The 20,007-nt window shown below is 37.4% G+C and overlaps 1 protein-coding gene across 4 annotated transcripts in view; it reads right to left on the bottom strand.

Annotated features, from left to right (window-relative positions):
• Positions 1-16,054, bottom strand: part of mrc1a (mannose receptor, C type 1a) — a 37,748-nt gene extending 21,694 nt beyond the window's left edge. For 2 of the 4 annotated variants that reach the window (XM_027032242.3, XM_081695028.1), the window contains exons 1-15: positions 15,346-16,052; positions 14,625-15,026; positions 13,710-13,883; positions 11,746-11,901; positions 10,676-10,789; positions 10,363-10,503; positions 10,054-10,236; positions 9,407-9,564; positions 9,164-9,277; positions 8,607-8,722; positions 8,357-8,505; positions 6,546-6,742; positions 5,790-5,905; positions 5,470-5,554; positions 4,510-4,654 (exon numbers count right to left, since the gene is read on the bottom strand). In XM_027032242.3, the coding sequence (XP_026888043.2) occupies positions 4,510-4,654; positions 5,470-5,554; positions 5,790-5,905; positions 6,546-6,742; positions 8,357-8,505; positions 8,607-8,722; positions 9,164-9,277; positions 9,407-9,564; positions 10,054-10,236; positions 10,363-10,503; positions 10,676-10,789; positions 11,746-11,901; positions 13,710-13,883; positions 14,625-15,026; positions 15,346-15,418 (2,323 nt within the window). In that variant the 5' untranslated portion in view covers positions 15,419-16,052. Of the gene's footprint in view, positions 1-4,509; positions 4,655-5,469; positions 5,555-5,789; positions 5,906-6,545; positions 6,743-8,356; positions 8,506-8,606; positions 8,723-9,163; positions 9,278-9,406; positions 9,565-10,053; positions 10,237-10,362; positions 10,504-10,675; positions 10,790-11,745; positions 11,902-13,709; positions 13,884-14,624; positions 15,027-15,345 lie in introns of all 4 variants that reach the window. The other 2 variants (XR_014115966.1, XM_027032243.3) reach the window with 2 other exon arrangements.
• Positions 16,055-20,007: the final 3,953 nt, after the last annotated feature.

Here is a 20,007-nt window from a genome sequence, read left to right as displayed (position 1 = left end):
AACACAGGAAAAGGAGTGATGGAACCAAAACGAGCAACAGAACCAGAACAGCGAACATGGAGTGTGGGGTGGAGAAAATTAAACAGAGGCTAAACAAGAACAGAACCAAAAGAAAGGAACATGTGCCTAGATGTTGCTGTGGAAACCCCAACGACAGCAGAGGGGCAACCGTGACATTAAACTATCCTACAAGCAATAGAAAAAAAAGTTACAAATGTACCCATATAACATTGAAATTATGGGTTTTTTTGTAATTTTTGGTTGACAACCCACATCCAATTATAAATCAATGTAGGTCCATGTTCCTTTCTTTAATTGGTATTCCATTTCTAATTCTAAAGTAGAAAAACAAAAAAATTGCCTTTATCATTGATTCATGCACTGAAATGGAAGAATCAAGAAATGGCTCACTTTTTGTTTTTTGTTTTTTGTTTTTTTATGCACAAAAAATAAGCATTTGCCCCAATTTTTTGTTATGGCATTTATGTCTACAAAAACAACATAGGTTCATTGTTTGATTGAAAATGTGGGTGGACCTAAAACGCTGGTTGTATGCCATTGGCCAGCCTTTGAGGCCATTTGTTTTTCACAAAGTGGTCTAACTAAAACAAGAGTCCTTCTCTTAGCGCTGTCTGCGGGTCTGAAGGGATGTTAGCATTACTTAGCAACACCAGAAGGAATCGTCCATAATATGAAAATTGTAAGACATTTAGATACTTATATATGAAATGCTAGTGTGTTCATATGCAAATATCACTATGTCTGTATCTGCTAAAAACAAACAAACAAACAAACAAAAACAAAGTGGATGGCTGCTATATTTAACTGCTCCTGGTCAGGTCATGCAATTATAAACATTTGACATCATCAGTTTGCACAGTGGTAATCTACAAGTTATCAAGGCATGAGTGACATCAATCCTGTTCATTGTTTATTATACTATGTGCCACACACAGCAAATAAACAAAATTCATGGTCACCTGTTTCTTTCTTTTAGGATAGACAGGGAATTGATTAGGCCTAATTTTGAAATGTTTCATTAAATCAAACAGTTGTATAAGGGGAAGCCAATCACAAAAAGTAAGTTATATCATGTTTATATCATTAGTCAACTTTCCATCCATTGATATTTGTTTAATTTTTTACTAAAACACTCAGCCAAATTCATATAAATGAAAAATTAAACTGTTTAGTTATGCAGTTTTATTATCTTGTGCAGCCCAGTAAGCCTAGCAATCGTTCACATCGCACACGCCAAAAAGAAAACTTTGAATTTAATATGTTTGCCATTTACTTTTAATGTAAAATACTGATTCTGAGTAGGCGACACATACCTTCACTAAAATAGTTTCATTTTATATTTTACATTCCTGACAATATCTGAATATCTGAACAATTTTCTCACAACTAGCAATATGTTTCCCCCTCTCTGATGCTGCTGTTTGATTAATGCATTAAAACCATTCAAAATAAACAAATGTCCCATTTATCCTGAAAGACAGATGCAGATGAGTATGTATTTTGTTTACACTACTTGACACTTGTGCAGCACATAGTTTAAGAAACAATGGGTGTCCCTCATTAACAGGCCTGATGTGCGTCACCTAAATTTGGCGAGCCTGAACTTGACCAAGTTTACCACTGGTAATTTAAATCTTTATATCAACCTCAGACATGATATGAGCATAATCTGTTGAATGAAGCAGACATCCAGTTTGTGCTTTTTGTTTATCACAAATACATTTTCATTAGCAGATATGTGCATATTGGTAATTGCAAAAAACGTGTGTCATATATAATGACACAAATGTATTGAAGCTTGTACATGATTCTGTCTTGCTAAGCAATGCTAGCTCATATCTGCATGCAGCATAAACTGAAGGACTCTTATTTTAACTGGAGGGCTTTGCAAAAAAAATAAGTGACCTCGCATGCTGGCCAATGGCATTTCACATTAAAAAAAGTTTTGTAGACATACAAATTTGGACAATTTCTTGTTTCATCTTTAGCCAGTTCTCATTTTTTTAAATTTCCCATTCAGTGCAGGAATCAAATAAAAGTGGCCATTTTTTGTTTTTCTATTTTAGGACTAGAAGTGGAAAACCAATTAAGGAAAGGTACATAGACTGTCAAATTACCACATTTTGAATAGGTTTATCCATCTATTTCATATTTTCTGAAGGTTAATCTAAACAAAAAAATGGAGTCCGAAATCCGTTGAGCTTTTTTTAAAATAACCAAATGTAACATTAATTCCACATCTTATTTTCAATGTTCACAACCATTTAATAGTTTAACCTGCTACAATAGCCCATGTTCCTTTTGTTAATTGGTTTTCTGTTTATAATCCTAATCCTTTTTCATTGTTTTACACTCCTGTCAACATCTGAAGCTAATGCTTTGTTTTCTCTGCTGCAAATGTTTGATTTAATGTACATGAAGCATTTCAAAATTAATAAATGCCCCATCTATCCTAAAAGAATGATGTAGGTGACCATGAATCTTGTTATTTGCCATGTGTGTGCCACATAGTTGTCTGTAATAAACAATGGTCTTCCTCATGAAGCTTGATATCAATCGTGCCTCGAAGAGGTGTCAATAACTTATAGACTCGGGGATCCTGAGCTTGAGTGAGGTTACCACTGTGCAAACTGATGAAGAAATCATATGTTTAAAATTGCATGACCTGACAAGGTGTGGTTGAATACAGCAAACATCCACTTTCTTTTTTTGCAGATAGAGTTAGTGATAATTGCATATGAACACAGTAGTATTTCATATATAAGGACCGAAATATCTTGCAATTTTCATGTTACACACAATTTCTTCTAGTGTTGCTAAGCAAATCTAACATTCCTTCAGATCTGCAGACAGCGAAAAGTGAAGGACAGTTATTTCAGTCAGAGTGCATTGTGAAAAAATACGTGACCTCACAGGCTGGCCAATGGCATACAACGAGCACTTTAGGCCCATCCACATTTCCCAATCAAAGCATGAACCATATGTCGGTTTTGTAGACTAAAATGGCATAATGAAAATTGGGGCAAATTCTTGTTTCTGCTTTCATGTGCATAAAAAATAAAGACTGCGCAGTTTCTTGATTCTTTGGTATCTGACTCAGTACATGAATAAAAGATAAAGTCCTGTTTTTCATGTTATTTCTATTTTAGGATTAGAAACAAAACCAAATAACAAAAAGTACAAAGACCTTTGACAAACATACTCAAAACGTATCTCCTTTGAATTATTTTACCTATAATATATCCTTAGTGAAGCAGATTGCCAAAGTAATCTATTATGTAGGTTAGGTAGGTTAGCTAGTTAGCTATCTAGTTAATTAGCTAAATAGCTACCTGGCTAATTTATCTTTGGCAAACTGGAAAATAAAAGGACAAACTTGTTTTCTTAGGTAAATGGTGCAATATTCACTGGGAAGATAAGATAGCTAGCTAACATTTAGGTTAGTCTTTATTGGCAGGTGCTAGCTAGCAGCTAGCAATACCCAGGTGTTTTACTACAAAATATGAATTAATTTTGAAATGCGATTGTCCATGGAATTTTAGTTAATTTTAGTAATTGTTCTTTATTAGCTAGTCAGCAATCTATGTTGACCTAGCTACTGGCTAGTTGTATTAGTGCATTAGACAGCTAGCTAGCTAGTTTGTGCAGAGAGGGTGATTTTACTATTTGTCAAATGTCTTCTTTTAATTTTGTCTTTAGGTACTTTTTAATTTGCAGGTTTTACCAAAAATGTTAATAAACAGTATCTTAAATGTTCCATTTCTTTCTGCTTGTCCACAGATATACATCAGTTATTTTCAATGTGAGTAAAATGGTATTTTTGCACCTCCTTGGAAGTAAACTTTTTTGCATTTATGCATTTGTGCAGATTACAGAATGGGACATTTATGCTTTAGTTTATGCTTTAGCAAATTTCCTTGACCAATTGATAAATTTTTCATACTTATTTATTTTGTCTACATCAGAAAATTTGACTAAGGTCATTCAAGACTAATGATTCCTGTTTATCCAGAAGACATTCTCTGGGAACAGTCAAATAGGATTTGCTGATATTGTCAAAAAATGGTTGCAATATGCGCCAGAGAAGTACCCGGAAGAATATAAATAACAGGTAATCATTATTACGTTTGATTGAGCAATGAAAAATTAAATTTCAGAAAGTGCAGAAAGAATAAACTAATATAATTTCCAGTGGTTTGTTTATAAGGTAGATAGAAAAAAGTAGCAGACCCTCTTGACCAGTGAATTTCAATGTTCTACTGTTGATAAATGTTCTTACATTAAATAGTTTGAGTGTTTTATATTGTCTTATTATCATCATCAGTATTTGTAGTAGTATTATTAGTAGCAGTAGTACTAGACTACTATTAGTAGCATATTTTAGTATATATAACTATGATCACAGTAGATATAATGATTTGTTTGGCAATCCTGGAATGTGTAACATGTCAACATAATGTATCTCATTCTGTTTGGTGGGACACCTACCCAAGCTGATCTGGCAAATCCAGTCATTGTAGGCATCGCAGTCCCTATCATTCCATTCGCATCCATGTTGTAAAATAACTTCCACACAATGCTCATTATTATTGTAATTATTGGGTTCACCAGAGTTCCAGTTTTCATAATCTGACTAGCATGCAGAAACAAATACAATAGAGAATTCAATTCAGGAGCACAAGGCATAAAAAAAAAAAAAAACTTAATTAAAAAACAAAAAAAACAAAAAAACCTTGATATACAAAAACTCACACATAAGCTATATTTGCAAACTGCTGCACCATTTCTGCCAAAGTAAATCCAAAGCATTACTTACTTTTATATTTAATACTCTTATTTATAGCAACTTACAATTATGTTACAGAAACTGTAGTGTTAGGAAACTTGTCCAAGGACTCTTATTGGTATAATGTGGTGCACTTGAATCTCAGTCCCCCATGGGAGAGAGGCAGCAAGTTGTCACATTACCAAGCCTTTAAACATAGCTCAAGATGCAATTTTTTTTAATCTTATTATACTACAACTAGACAAATATAGGATAAACTGTGCAACACTTAAATGTTGGAAAAGATGGTGATAATGGTGATAATGATAAACTGAGCAATATGTAAATAAGATAATAATCCAAAACAATGCTGGTCTGTAGTATGGGGTAGGTCAATACCACACCATGAAAAAAAGGGTTTGATGATATTACAATACCATAACAGTGAAAGCTGATATTCATCACTAAAAGTATTCATTTCTTATCCATACAAAGTCATGAATTATTAATTGTTATCTTTGTTTTGAACATCAATGGTACTCAGATGTAGTTTCTATAACCATGTGTATATAGTTTTTATTAACGTTTTTCAAGTTATGTCTAATTACCCACTCAAATAAAAAGCAAAGAATACAATTCTATAATGAGACGGTGAAAACAATAAAAATTCAGGACAAACTCACTGGAGTTCCATCTGTCCACAAAAAGCCAGTATTAGCATCCAGAGAGGAAAACCCAATCCATGCTGTGTTCCAGATACTATTATAACTTACAAAGGACAGTAAAGTAATTATCTCAAGGAATCACTGTAAATAACAGTACTTAGTAATCAATAATAATTTTGTTTATCATTAGTAAATATTTTTACTTTAATTTAATAGTTATAATCACTATTGCTACTGACAATTTTATATGACTTGTAATATATACATCTTATATATTATTATAACTGCAAATTTCAAAATGCTTGTAAAATAAAGCATTGTATAAAAATATCACTTACGGAAGAGAGTTACTTTCACTTTCAGAGTGCAAGCTTGCAAGGTCACCACCAATGGCTCTGCAGAAATCACGGGCTTCAATCCATGTTTTCTTATTGTCAATTTCATTTTTATATGCCTGAGGAGTGTAAAGTTTTGTGTGTGAATATGTGCATAATGTCACGTCAGCCGAACCCCAAGCACACTACAACACCCAACATGCTGTTCCTCACTTGGCTAACAATGCAACCAATCATACACATTTCTTTAGATCCTCATCACCAGAATGTTGACATCACCTGTTTCTCTACATTCAACTATATATAAACCTGCCTAGAACTTACCAGTATTGCAAAGTATTGCCACTAGTTTCGACTGCTTAGCGAGTGTTCTTTCCTTATTTTCTATCCTGTGTATCGATTGTTTTTTTGCTCCTCGGACTTCTGATTTTTGCCTGCTCCTTTTTCGGAATAGTTTGCCTGGTTTATTCTTGCTCTCTGGTTTTTGACTCGGACTGTTTACCTTTATGATTTGGATTACACCTGTCTTGGCTTTCCTGGTTTTGACCCTGGCTTGTTCACCCATCACGAATTTAGAATACAATAAATCCATCACTCTACATCCGTGAGTGTCTGGCCTTGCTTGTCCTATCACACATAACTTTTACTATTCCGCTAGAAATGAAAGTACACTGATGTGTTCATATTCAAAATCAGTGTGTGTGTGTGTGTGTGTGTGTGTGTGTGTGTGTGTGTGTGTGTTGTGAGAAAAGATTTTACCTGAATGCAATTGGCAGAATCTTTTTTGATCCAATCGGAGGGGCAGCTGAAAGGTTGTGTCGTAGCTGGCACTTTAGTGGTAGTAACACCTTCTGCTATTTTCTTACAGATGTACTTCTGTTTCTGATCACAGGAAATTACATCCCATAATCCTACCGAGGTCCCGGTTAGCATGGCAACACAACCCTGGTGCTTATCTAAGTGTGGTAATAACACAAAAGACCCTAATAATACATGACTCAAAAGACACTAATAATAATACATGACTCAAAAGACCCTAATAATACATGACTCAAAAGACACTAATAATATTATATGACTCAAAAGTATCCTTGGCAATTCCCATTCACAGTGTTTCTTTCCCAAATGCATATTTAGAAATATTTTAAACAAATATAAAGTATAACCCAAAGAATGCGCTCAACATATTCTGTGAGATTAAAATCCAGAAATTGAGTTTCAGAGTGTCCTCAAACTCCACAACAAAGTAAATACTGGGTCTTTAAATATTTATGGACACAAATCATTCCACGACTTTGAACCACATGCAAAATGTGATTTAAATGCATTATACTTTTTTTAAGTGTTTCTGGATGAAACATACAGTATTCATTATAGTCCTATCACAATTCTATGATGTTCTACAGCATAAGGCAGACCTGGGCATTGAACGGCCCGCGGGCCACATCCGGCCCTCTAACTATCTCTGACCGGCCCGTGTGAGATCGTTGGAAAATTTGAAGTCAAAAGTAAATGTGTAACTACGACACCTATTACACTGTGATAGGTGTACGAAATCAAGGACTTTGACAAAATATGACTACACTGCCTTCATTTTGAAGGCAACTGTTTTGTTTTTGTTTTTTAAATTTGCGTCTTCCACTCAGTTCGCTTATGCACCTTCAATTCAAACATCTCAATAAATGAGTTAGATAGCTAGGAGTTAGCTCTTAGCCAAGGTTAGCTGTTAGCCCTTAAATATGTTGGCTAATGTTAAAAAAAGAAAGCTTGACGTCAGGACCAGCTTTGTAATATCACACAAAATTGCAAGAAACAGTAAGCCATTTTCTGATGGGGAGTTTGTCAAAGAATAGTTGGTGGACTTTGCAGCACTAAAAAAGAAGCGTTTGCAAATGTGCCCCTCTACTGGCAGAACAATCTACTGGCAGAGCATTTCAAGTCAGTATCACTGCTGGAGTTTTATTCTTCTCTCAAAGAGGAAACCTTTCCACACATAAGGAGGCATGCTCGGAGGATGTTAGTTCTCTTTGAATCTACCTACCTATGTGAACAAACATTCTCAGTGATGAAGTTCAACAAATCCAGATACAGATCCTCTCTCAGTGATGATCACTTGTGTGCTGTCCTTCGCATATCCACCTCAGATATTCAACCTGACTTTAATGCACTTGTTCAAGCCCAAAATAGGCTAGATTTCTCTCAGTTAACATTTTTGTATAAAGTTAGTGTGATGCTGGCCTTTGAAAAAACAGATTTTCTTGTGTAAAGTTGTGATGCTAGTTTTTTTTTTAAACGCTGCAGAAGATACTCATTTTCAAAAAATGTTTGTTAAACTGTGCTATAATTCTGTGCTCCACATTTTCATGTTATTGTAATGTTTCATTTACTGTATTTTTATGAATGGATGGTATATATACTGTATACAGTATATAGGTATTGGGTAGAACTGAGTTAAGTATATTAGTCTGGCCCTCTAAAACCATTCCAATTTCTCATGTGGCCCCATGGGAAAATTAATTGCCCACCCCTGGCATAAGGGGTAAACGTTATTGTATTTTAAATCTACGTACCTGGCATTCCTACATTAAAATGTGTAAATTTGAGTATTTCCTTATTTGTCCACTCAAAGTGATCAGCTTGTTCAGTATTGGACAGACCAATCCAGAAATATTTCTCAGATCGTAGACCAACTTGGCTGATAAGAAAAGCATTCTCATATCTAATAAAACAAAACACACAAATGATATGCATATCACATATACAAGTGATTTCAAAAGCAGCTGAATTAATTATAATGTAACAAAGTCACTGGTAAATTACCTGTCATTAATCTGCACTAGGTCAGCTCCCTGCTTACCACAAGTCAATTTGGACTCATTGAAGGTTTTGGCTTCTACAGGAATGCTATAACAGAAAGAGCTAAATCTGATCCAACCCTGCAGAAACCACAGAAACCAGGATTTGTCTTAGGATGCATTATGGGATTGTATTGAATCATTTGTTAATGTGCCAAGACCTATCAATGTGGCTCAAGGGCTATAGTTATTGGAGCGCAGTTAAATGTTAATTAAATTTACAGCATTTAGTTGACACCTTTATCAAAAGCATCTTACAATTATGACTAAGTACACCTTGAGCAATTGATTGTTAAGGGCCATGCTCAGGGGCCCAATAGTGGCAACAGTGGGGCTTGAACTGGCAATCTTCTAACTACTTAAGGACCTTAACCACTGAGCTACCATTTCTGTCAGTTACACCAGCAACTGGTGTGGTGCCTTCCATGCTCTTCACCTTGCTGAGTATATTAGAAGTCAAATCCCTTTTAAAGGTGTGTGTGTGTAAGAGTGAGAGAGAGAGTACAGAGGTGTATAACTCACAGTGGGACATCCTGGACTGACCAACTCAGGTAATCCCGCAGGTTTGCTGGAGGCTTTCTTCTTACAGATGTAGCCATGCTCTTTGTCACACATATGGTCTGCCCACTTCCCCTCCTACAGTGTCATAAGAAAAATCACTTCTAAGACTGGCAATCAAAAGAATTTTTTTGCTTCACATTTCATCTGTGTAAAGTGCATGTGGAGTGATGGGACTTGTATGGTAGATGAATGAGGGGCTTGTACCTTTCCTTTCATGAGAACACAGTCCTCCCTGTGGTTTACTGCATGTGAAGGTTCTCCCACCACCCACATGGCAAAGGTAACGTGGGTTCTGTCTGACCATTCAAACAAGTTCTGAGTCTTCTGATCATTTAGGCCTATCCATAGCTCATCATTGGGCACTAGAGAACACAGAGACATACACATGTAAGAAATCACAGGAGGAGGGGATGCGATATTCTATTCACCCAAATCAGAATAGTTAGTGAGCAGAGTTGTAGTGTAAACTGAGAGGATGGTGTGGAAGTGTCAGTTTGAATGTGTATAATCAAAAGGCTCAGTGAGTATCACCCACTGTAATATCACCCACAGAAACCCAAACACAATGCCCATATCTGCCATTATCTGAAAGTAACGGCTTTACCATCAAACTGCAAAAGTGAAATCTGTCTAATTTTCTCCATATTGAAGTGACTACCAAAATGTACCAAATCCAAATATAAAAAAAATTTAAAATACAAAAAATGTAACAGTGAGATTAACTGAAACTATTAATTATGTAGCTGTTTTATTTTAATACATTTCTGTGTGCTTATTTGTGTACATGCTTTGTGTGTGTGTGTGTGTGTGTGTGTGTGTGTGTGTGTGTGTGTGTGTGTGTGTACTCTTACAGTATCCACTCTGTGATATGAGAAAGCTGTACTCCTCTATGTTGTGAATGCTGGCTAGGTCTGCTCCTTCTTCATGACAGGCTGCCAGGGCGTCTTTCCACATCATTTTATTATGCTGGAGAGAGTAACAGTGGCCTGCATATGGCACCCAGCCAACTGGGCAGAAACTGAGCTGATCCTTACCTACCAGATACAGACAAACAGATGCCAACACACACACACACACACCAATGAAAGATGGACTTTGAAGGATGACACATGTTAACTGGTATATATCTGTTGTTTTATGTTTGTACCTGTATGTCTTACCTATTGAAGGTATAATGGCAATGGAATTCCCCTTGCGGCAAATGTAGCCCAGTTTCTTACTACATGCCATGCTCTCCCATTTGGACGCTTTCCCAGCATTCAGTGCTGCACAGTTCAGTCCAGGCTCCAGCGAGGGGTGGCCTGAAGGGTGAGGGAGGGGTGTTTTTTAATTTTGAGATTAATTTGAAGATGTTTATTTAGTCTGTGTGCACATGTTTGTTTTGTTTCTCCCCATGTGTATGTGTGTGTGTGTGTATGGGTGGGCCGGATGGAGGGGCTGGGGGGAGTCCGTCCGTGTGGCATGTACCCCTACCTGGAGCCCAGTTCAGATATCTGAAGGGATTTCTATTGCTCCATTGCCAGCCACTTTCAAAGTCCAGACTATTTAGTCCAATCCACAGAGCAGAGCCAAGTATATTGATTAAACCTGTGAAAAGACAGCAAAGCACAACGTGTCAAGAATATTCTTTTTAAAGAAGCAATAAGTCATTTTACCACCAAAAAGTATCAAACAATATTTATGAAAGTGATTATTTATTATTTTAAAATGTATGTCTATAAAGTGCAGTTGACCTAAGAATCAAATTGTAGTTTTTAAAATGAGCCAGTTTTGCTCCATGCTTTATGCCCTACAGTGGGTCCCCCACATGGAGACATCTGTGTTTAAAATAGATTTAGAACAGAATCCTGGAAACACAAAACATGAATCTAAGGGTGTGTTCAGGCTTGGTAGCTTTGGGTCGATTATAAGGAACCCTGGTGCAGTTGCTCTGTTAGTGTGGTTCATTACAATAAGTGTGAATGCTTCCTTTTGAACCCTGGTGCACACCAAATAAGGGGACTGACACCGCTTGAGCAGGTGGGTCTCAGTCTGTTTCTAAATTAATTCTAGTGCGGTTTGTTTGAAGTATGAACACAATACGAACCAAAGGCATCTAAATAAACCAAATACAGGATGTGATGTCACCGGATTCGACACTAAATGCACTGCAACACAAAAGAGTGCATTGAAAACAAAAAATGTTTACTATTGCAGTTTGGTACAGGCATCAGAAACATTGGCTTCTCTTTGCAGCATTGGTATGTGCAGTGGAGGAATTTTTGGCACTGTTTTGACTCCTTTATCCATTTTACCACCTCTTTCTATATTCTCAGATGGTAAAAAGACTACCAGATTAACACAACTCCAATATGTGAATAATGCCCATAGACTATATCATATCATTTGAAGAATCATTGGAAAAAAGACTTATTGCTCCTTTAAAGAAGACTATGTCACCTGTGACTGCATGTCACCTCCAAAATATGATGTTGCACGTTTGTGTGTGTCCTGGTGTTCTGGTGTTGCTAGGCTATACTAGTGGGCTTTGAGTGGCTATGTACCTGAGATGTAGGTCTGTTCATGCAGCTCGATGATGCTGAGCAGGTCAGCATCTTGCTGCTGGCAGCTCTTGCGTGCCTGATGCCAGGTCAGCGCTGACTGAGTATTCATCTGGTATAACACACCAGTGACTGGGTCAGTGTTCCAATCTGATATAGCTAGAGACAGAGAGACAATGAAGAACACAGACAGACAGAGACTTTACTCACTTGACATTTGACATGATTGAATGAGGTCATTCAAGATGATTAGATATTTGCTTTAGTTGTTTCTTTATCTAATGGTTTTATTGTCCACCCATGACCACCTGGCCTAATTATTGTTTCACTTGTAATAAATATTAATGTCAAAACAAGTAGAATTGGGAAATCCTCTAAAACACATCACATATAGCTAGGGCCCGGTGATATGACAAAAATTCATCAGTATTTATTAGTATTTATTGATGATTTGATTATGCTGCCAGTTAGAAGAGTATCCTGATAATGACTGAAGCCTAAGAAAACCAGTGTTCAGTAGTTAAACTTGAGAATATAGTTTATTTGTAAAAATAGAAAGATGTAAAAAGTTAATAATGCAAACCTGTTTTATCTGCCTTAAAAAACTAAAAGCTGTGACTATTATCACAAATTTCCTTTGCAGGGCTGCAAACATATCAAATAATTGCAGAGGTACAACCAATGGCCCTGGCACATATATACGTTACATTAATTATAATATAAAGTAATATTAATTATGTATTGGGTTTACATCTTTCAAATGTTTTAAATGTAGAAATCTATGTAATAGGTGCAAAATGTAAAAATTGTAAATCAGTCATGATGCTACATCTGAGCTTGTTATATCCTTGGTGCTTTTTGATTACTTTTTATATGGCATAAAATTCGACATGCTTGATTGTTGTTTTGGCATAGCCCCGCTATCACTGCTAAAACCTGTGGACAGACTAACATGGGCCACATTTTCATACTCTCAGTGTGGTCGCTGGGACCTTTTCAGGTGATAAACATCTTAGTTTGCACTGACCTATGACATATTTTTAGTTTTAATCTGAGCTTCATCGCTTTTCAAACTCCTCCCATATAAATGACGTTGTGGTAAATTTGTCAATTTCCTCAGCCTTGGAGGACATCGCAAGTTTACTTTTGCTTTCGTGCCCCTCAAAGGTTCCACTATTTTTTTTTTTCCTAGATTCTACAGCTTTCTTCAGTGTCACTGGCTCAAACAACTCTCTTTGGTAGGAAATGGACATGTACTTTGATATGCAAGCCAAAAACCTGTTTTTATGTTGTGACTGCCCACTACCTTTGCACTTAGTCCACATGGCTTTGTTGTTCTTGTTCCTTTGTTTGACGTGTCCCCATGTGCTCTTACATATACAACCCTCATACGTTGCCACTCCCTCCGTGTTAGCTTGTTACGTGTTGCACCTGGCTCTTGTTATCTGCCTTGTTTACAGCATCCTGGTTGGTAATTGTCCTACCAATGCCTGTTGCTATTTGTGTGTTACTGCAATTGCATGTTTTCCGGCCAACACTCACAGCATTACACATGTTTATTTCTGCTGAGTGATAATGTTAGGTCTTTCCATATTGATTAAAAATTGAGAATTCTTATCATCGTTATTGACATAAATTTTATCACAAACATAAAAGAGCAGCTTTATTGCTAATATGTTGTGATAGCAAGTCAGTGGCCAGCCTTTCTGACTGAGCACAGATTTATATCCCCAATACAGGACACAGAATTCTGTTATGTCTCGGTATTGCCTTGTACACCTGCATAGTCCTATCATTCCAATCAGAAATTGTATTTGACTTACCAGTGAGGAAAACTGGCCTGGAGTCAGTATTTACAATATACCACATGCTTTTGGAGTATTATTTCTCTGTTTTAACATATTTATTATTAAAAACTATGATAAAGATAACATTTCAATATATCTTAAATGTGCTATGCAACTTACATTTAGTAGGACAGAAACCCCATTTATTGTCCTTGCTGTAGTCCGACTCTGTGGAGCACCATGACAGCCCGTCAGCTCGACCTTCCAAGGTGCACTCAGCATACCACTTCTCCCCAAACTTAAAAGGGAAATGGCACGGGCTGCCAAACGAATTGCCCCCAATGGTAAATAGCTCTGAGGAAAACAAGGTGAGAGAAGAAGGTGTCTGCAGTGACAATAGCCACACTTTACATAAGCCCCTGTGAACTGTGGACTTTGTCACATATGTATGATCACTGAAAGTGACTGATTCATTGAACAGGTTGTATTTTTTACATATTGCAATATTTTTAAATTCAATTGAATAAATGTATTTTTTCTTTCAACTCCATCCTATAAATACAACTCATTTCCAGATACTTAGTGCTCTGATTTTTTCTCTGTACACGTATGGTAACTATGCTGAGCCTACTTGACCCTGTCTACGGCCCACCCTAATGAAACCCTACGGGTCCTTTAGAACCGGAACAATGGCTTAGAACTGGGGATGACACTGATCAGTAAAATGTGGGCACAGAATATTAGTAGGTGCATCAGGTGCATAGATTTAGAATCAGGTACATAGACTTTAGTGCCTATAGTGAGGTGCATATGCTTAAACGCATATCATTAGATATACAAAAAAAATGTAAATTTTAAATAATTTAAATTACTTAATTTAACTGTTTCACATAAGTTTGTTGTAACAGTGCCCAATATGTGTTGTTCAAAGTTCAAGCTTTAATTTATGAAATGTATGTGATCTGTTGAGTAAAATTCAAATTGCCCCATTCTGTTTTCAGTGCTCTTGAGTCTCCTACCAATATTCAGCCCTGTGCAGCTCATGCAAAACCACAGCTAAACCCATAAATCCTGGTCTCTGTGCAAAGGTCCTACCTTCATATCCATGAGTGCACAGGTTCTCCTTGGTCCCGTAGATCTCCCAGTGGCTCCATGATCCTGTGCCCGTGTACAGCAGCACGTTGGGCTCATCCCGGTTGCCATAGTTTAAGTGCAGAGACTGGCCCTTCAGGCCAAACAATGTTTTATTCTTGCACTCCCATGTCTGCATGAGGCTGAGCTCGTTGCAGGGCACCAGGAGCACACGCAACCACTCTTTCAGGTCCTGCACGCCAAGACACAGCTTGTGCGAGACACTGATCAGGCGTGAAGAGGAGATCCAGCGGAAGTGCTGTGTCTCTGCTGTCTGGTCGCAGTCGCCAGCCTGCACTGCGTTCCCCTCCGCCACCCGTACACACTTGTTGTGCTCCTCGTTGTAGATAACGAAAGAACTGCTGTCTGCAAGGGGAGGGAAAAGATGCCAATTGTGTTTAAGATCTTGATGATGTTGGTAGGGTTACACTTATATAAGTACGGTTGGACTTACACTTATATAAGTTTTCTGTTAAACCATGACTGCACTTACAAATGAACTTAGAAATAAATGTTTTAAAATCCTTTTAATCATACCTGGCATAATTACAACAGTGAAAATATAATTAGTATTTCCTTATCCAGTTAAGAATTCATTTTAAGCAAGAATTTTCCTTGAAATTAAGTGGAAAATAGAAGGAAGTGAATTTCTCATCTACAGAGCCACAGGTATTCTTTTACATACCAAGCTGAATGGTGCCATGCAAAGCCATGCAGAGGCACAACAGTACAAACAGATGAAAACTGTTCTTCATCATATTTAATTTGCAATTCAAGAAGGAAAATCCAGGGAGGGAGCGTGGACATCAGCTCGAGCTCAGACTGTATGGCACTAACACACCTCTAACTGGGTTTATGAATGAAGTGTCCTGCACTTTGGGGGTGGGAACAATGCTTAACTCCACATTCTTCCCTACTGAGCAGCGTCTGCTTCTTTCACTTATGCTCTGTTGTGTGTGCATGGATACATGTTTTTTATACTACACCTCACAACACTTTTCTTCGAGGAGTCTAGCGTGTTTGTATGTTAAGTTTCTGAAGCGCTTTATCCCAGAGTGTTTACCATTGTTTTCTTTTTCTTTTTGTTTCCTGTACTGTCATGGTTGTCTCTGAATAGTGCCTGAACCTAAATCATGTTTTCTGCATTAATTTTGCATTTGTGTGACTGCCCATTATCTGACCATGAACTATTTTATGATTTTAAATTAAATGTATTATTAACTCCATTGTGGGATGGTGTATTTAGTCAGGAGTTGAGAAAAAAAAAAAAAAAACTCAGAAAAAACATTTGCTCAAATTTTACACCAGTGTCCAATATGAAGACATACCATCTGATACTTCAAATTATCTGATACAACAGAGGACTAAACATTTGAATCAAACTTTAAGTTATAACTCTGGAACAGAAACCATAAAGTATAATATGTATAATAAACTAAAAAGCTAGATTAGTAAAAAAAAAAAAAAACAACTAACAAATAAAAAACAAAACGGTACTTCAATATAAATTAGGTACATTTTATTTAAAGGGGATAAAACTCTTAAAATCAAACACTTTGGAATTTGGAATGATATTAAATGGATTATCTTCACAGAGCTGATTTAAATAGAGGATGTGAAGAATTTCTTTTTTTTTTTTTTTTTTTTTTTGCGCAAACACTTCCTTTCATGATCCAGCAGCAGCAAAAAAATAAATAGAGGAAGCCAGTAGAAACAACAGCAGAATGTGATGTTCGGGTGTTACAGCGAGTTGGTAAACTACACCACCAACATTCCTACATAGACATTTAATTTCCCATTTTTATTTCTTCTTTCACAAAGAGAAAAGTACTGAATACTTCTGTCTTCAGATTGAACCACAACCACATGTAACCAGTGCATGAGTCATGTCACATGTTTGTGTTTTTAAACATCAGTATATGTTTCACTCAAGTAAATATGCACAGTTTAAAAATCAGATGAGATTTAAGGTGTGTGTGTGTGTGTGTGTGTGTGTGTGTGTGTGTGTGTGTGTGTGTGTGTGTGTGTGTGTGTGTGTAAAAACAAATCTGATGGGAAGTAAAGTAAAAAATATCTAAATGTCAGTTTCCCTTTAAACATAAAATTTTGGTCAGAGTGCAGTAGTCCATCTTTGAAAATTATGCCATAGTTTAAGTGCAGAGGCTGGCCCTTCAGGCCAAACAATGTTTTATTCTTGCACTCCAATGTCTACATGAGGCTGAGCTCGTTGCAGGGCACGAGGAGCACACGCAACCACTCTTTCAGGTCCTGCACGCCAAGACACAGCTTGTGCGAGACACTGATCAGGCGTGAAGAGGAGATCCAGCGGAAGTGCTGTGTCTCTGCTGTCGGGTCGCAGTCGCCAGCCTGCACTGCGTTCCCCTCCGCCACCCGCACACACTTGTTGTGCTCCTCGTTGTAGATAACGAAAGAACTGCTGTCTGCAAGGGGAGGGAAAAGATGCCAATTGTGTTTAAGATCTTGATGATGTTGGTAGGGTTACACTTATATAAGTACGGTTGGACTTACACTTATATAAGTTTTCTGTTAAACCATGACTGCACTTACAAATGAACTTAGAAATAAATTATTTAAAATGTAACCCATGTTGTGTTGACTAGTAAGCCTGAAATTGCCTCATTAGAGGGCTACCCTGGGACCACCCCATTTTTTGGTAATGGTGTAACCATGACACTTTCTGGTGACCTAAGGGTGGATATATTTTCTCTCACTACTCTATGCTGATGTCACGGCATATCCCCCTCTTCTAGATTCCTCCCCGTGTGTGTGTGTCTGTCCATCGTCGCACCCCTGCTGTGTTAATTGTCCATGTGACATGGTATGACACCTGTTTGTAGTTATGTTCCTTGTTAATACATGCATTTAAATCCCTATTGTTCTGTTGTCGGTGTTTAACCCAGTGTATATCACGCATCATAAGTTAACACAAATGTCACTCAATGTAGAGGGTCGTTACATTGTTGCTACTTCTTGAGTCTTATTCTGTTCATCGTGTTATTTTCAGTTTTTGTCTGTTGTATCAGTAAAGACCTGCTTAGTTAAGGAGACTTGTCTCGGCATCCCACTCCCATGACACGACCATTACAGTTGACAGAATTGGCTGCTGCAGGAGCTGACCCAGAGGCTGTGGTGAGACTCAGGATGTCTGCATGGTGGGCAAGCTCATTAGTTAAACAAACACACAAAACAAAACAAAAAAATACTCAAAGAATGTGGAACAATTTGGTTGAAACACCTCAGTTTGTAAATTTGGCCCACAAATAATCCCATGATTTGCAGTAGTAATGAAAAGGGTTCCGTGTCACTCTTGTACTTTGTTCTTTCAGGATTCTGTAGCTACAGTATGTGGTCAAAACTATGTGGACCCCCCCAACATAATTATTGAGTTTGTATGTTTTAGCCAGATACATTAATAAAAGCTATAAATAAATCAAGCATATAGGCATGCCTTCTCATGCAGGCAGTACCATGAGTCATACTGAAAAACTCACACCTTTTTGTCATCAGATGGCAATGATACTTTTGCCATGTCAGTTTGTAAAATTTCTACCCTAATATCATGAGTCTAGAAAAACAAAAGTTCATCTAAAAAAAGGAAAGGCAAGTTGCACTAATAGTAAATAAACCAGAATAAAAAATAAAAAAAAGAATGGTCAGACCACAGAAACCTTTGTTGGTCAGTTATTCTGTCATGCTGGCAATGGACACAAATGAGTTCCCAACCAAGGACATTTATTGAAACAAAAACAAGACAAAATGAAGAATGCAACAAGGCAAACAAAACAATGAGATATTCACACACTGCAGCCACTCACAGTAGACAATAACCAACAAAATAATTGTAGTGAAGGTAGATTAAAAATTGTTCCCCTGATGAAAAACTGGTCAAAAGGCAGGGGGGGGGGGGGGCTCTCTTCCACCCTGGGGCACACCTGGAGTTCATCTCATTTCTACCTAGTCATTTATTATTCTACCTCTTTGTTCTGTTAGCTTTGGCTTATGCATTGTCTGTTTCCTGGTTGTGGTTTATCTTGTCTGTCTGTCAGGCTACTTTCAGTCCTCATTTTGGTTTATGCCATGAATCTTACTTATGTTTCCCTTCTTGTTGATATGTTTAATAGACAAACAGAAACAAAACTATGATTCATTATTTCACTTCACCTGTCTGCTCTCTTTCACTTATGTTTTCCTCTCCATACATCCTGGACTCTGAATTCCTGCATTCCCTGGTTAGAAGCTATGCCAGTCTAGGAGATCTGCCAAGGCAAAACTCATGACAGACTCCAAATGTGATAAGATCCTAGAGACAACACATACGCACCAGTGAGATGGGGAGAAGCACCTAGTGGTACATGATGGTTGTAGATCACTTTGTTAATAACTACACGCAAGCCTAAGATCACTATTCCGAGTGCCAGTTGCTGGCTGAAGTCATGTAAAGTATGTGAACACTGGACTCTAGAGTAGTGGAAACAGGTTGTCTAGCATTATGGTCACAGTGCACCAGGCACCCTGCAGAAGGGACTTGCCCACTCACACACGCACTTCCTACAATCTCAATCACCCACTTATTGATTTGTTGCAACCACCCATTCCTTGTTTGCCTTCTTTTATGCCCACAAATACTTGTAGTCGGTGCTGCGAATTGCCTATCGCCTGTACCTGCTCTCATGCACCCTGCGTTCCTGCATTAATTTCGATACATTGAGCCATTACTGCTGCATTGTCAACTTTTTGTTTTTTCAAGTTTGCTCAAGTCAAGCTGTTATAGGGAATAAAGCGAGAGGCGACTTTCACTCACCTCTCACTCCCTGCTTTCCACCAATGTCAGTTATAAATCACGCTTCATTATCTGGCAGTCTGTTAGATGAATCTTTGTGAACATTACCTACCAAAATTAATGGTGTAATGTCTGAGGCTGTTTTTATGGTTTGGACTAGGTGTTCCAGTGAAGGATAATTTTAATGTTACACTAACAAAAATATTTTAGACAATCACTCTCTACCGACATTGTGGTAACAATTTCAGGAGGAGCTTTTCATCTGGTCTACATGAACAATTGAACAATTTACAGTTACATTCATATTCATTCACATAGTGTCATGGAGCCCTTAGGAACCTCCATACACTACAGATCCCAGAATTCTTTGGGGGGGGGGGGGGGTGGAATCATTATCCTCAGAAAATTAATCCGGCACATCTGTGCATCTTTAATTTGTGTATTGCCTCTATTTATTTGAGCATACCGAGCATTGAACATTAACCTGCTGAATATCCGTGTATTGACCTGTTTATATTTCTAGTTTTACGAGTATTGCCTTGCCTT

This window comes from Electrophorus electricus, chromosome 13, assembly GCF_041902795.1.
Source record: "Electrophorus electricus isolate QZ-2024a chromosome 13, ASM4190279v1, whole genome shotgun sequence".
NCBI classification, from domain to species: domain Eukaryota; kingdom Metazoa; phylum Chordata; class Actinopteri; order Gymnotiformes; family Gymnotidae; genus Electrophorus; species Electrophorus electricus.
This window is presented reverse-complemented; position numbering and strand designations above follow the sequence as displayed.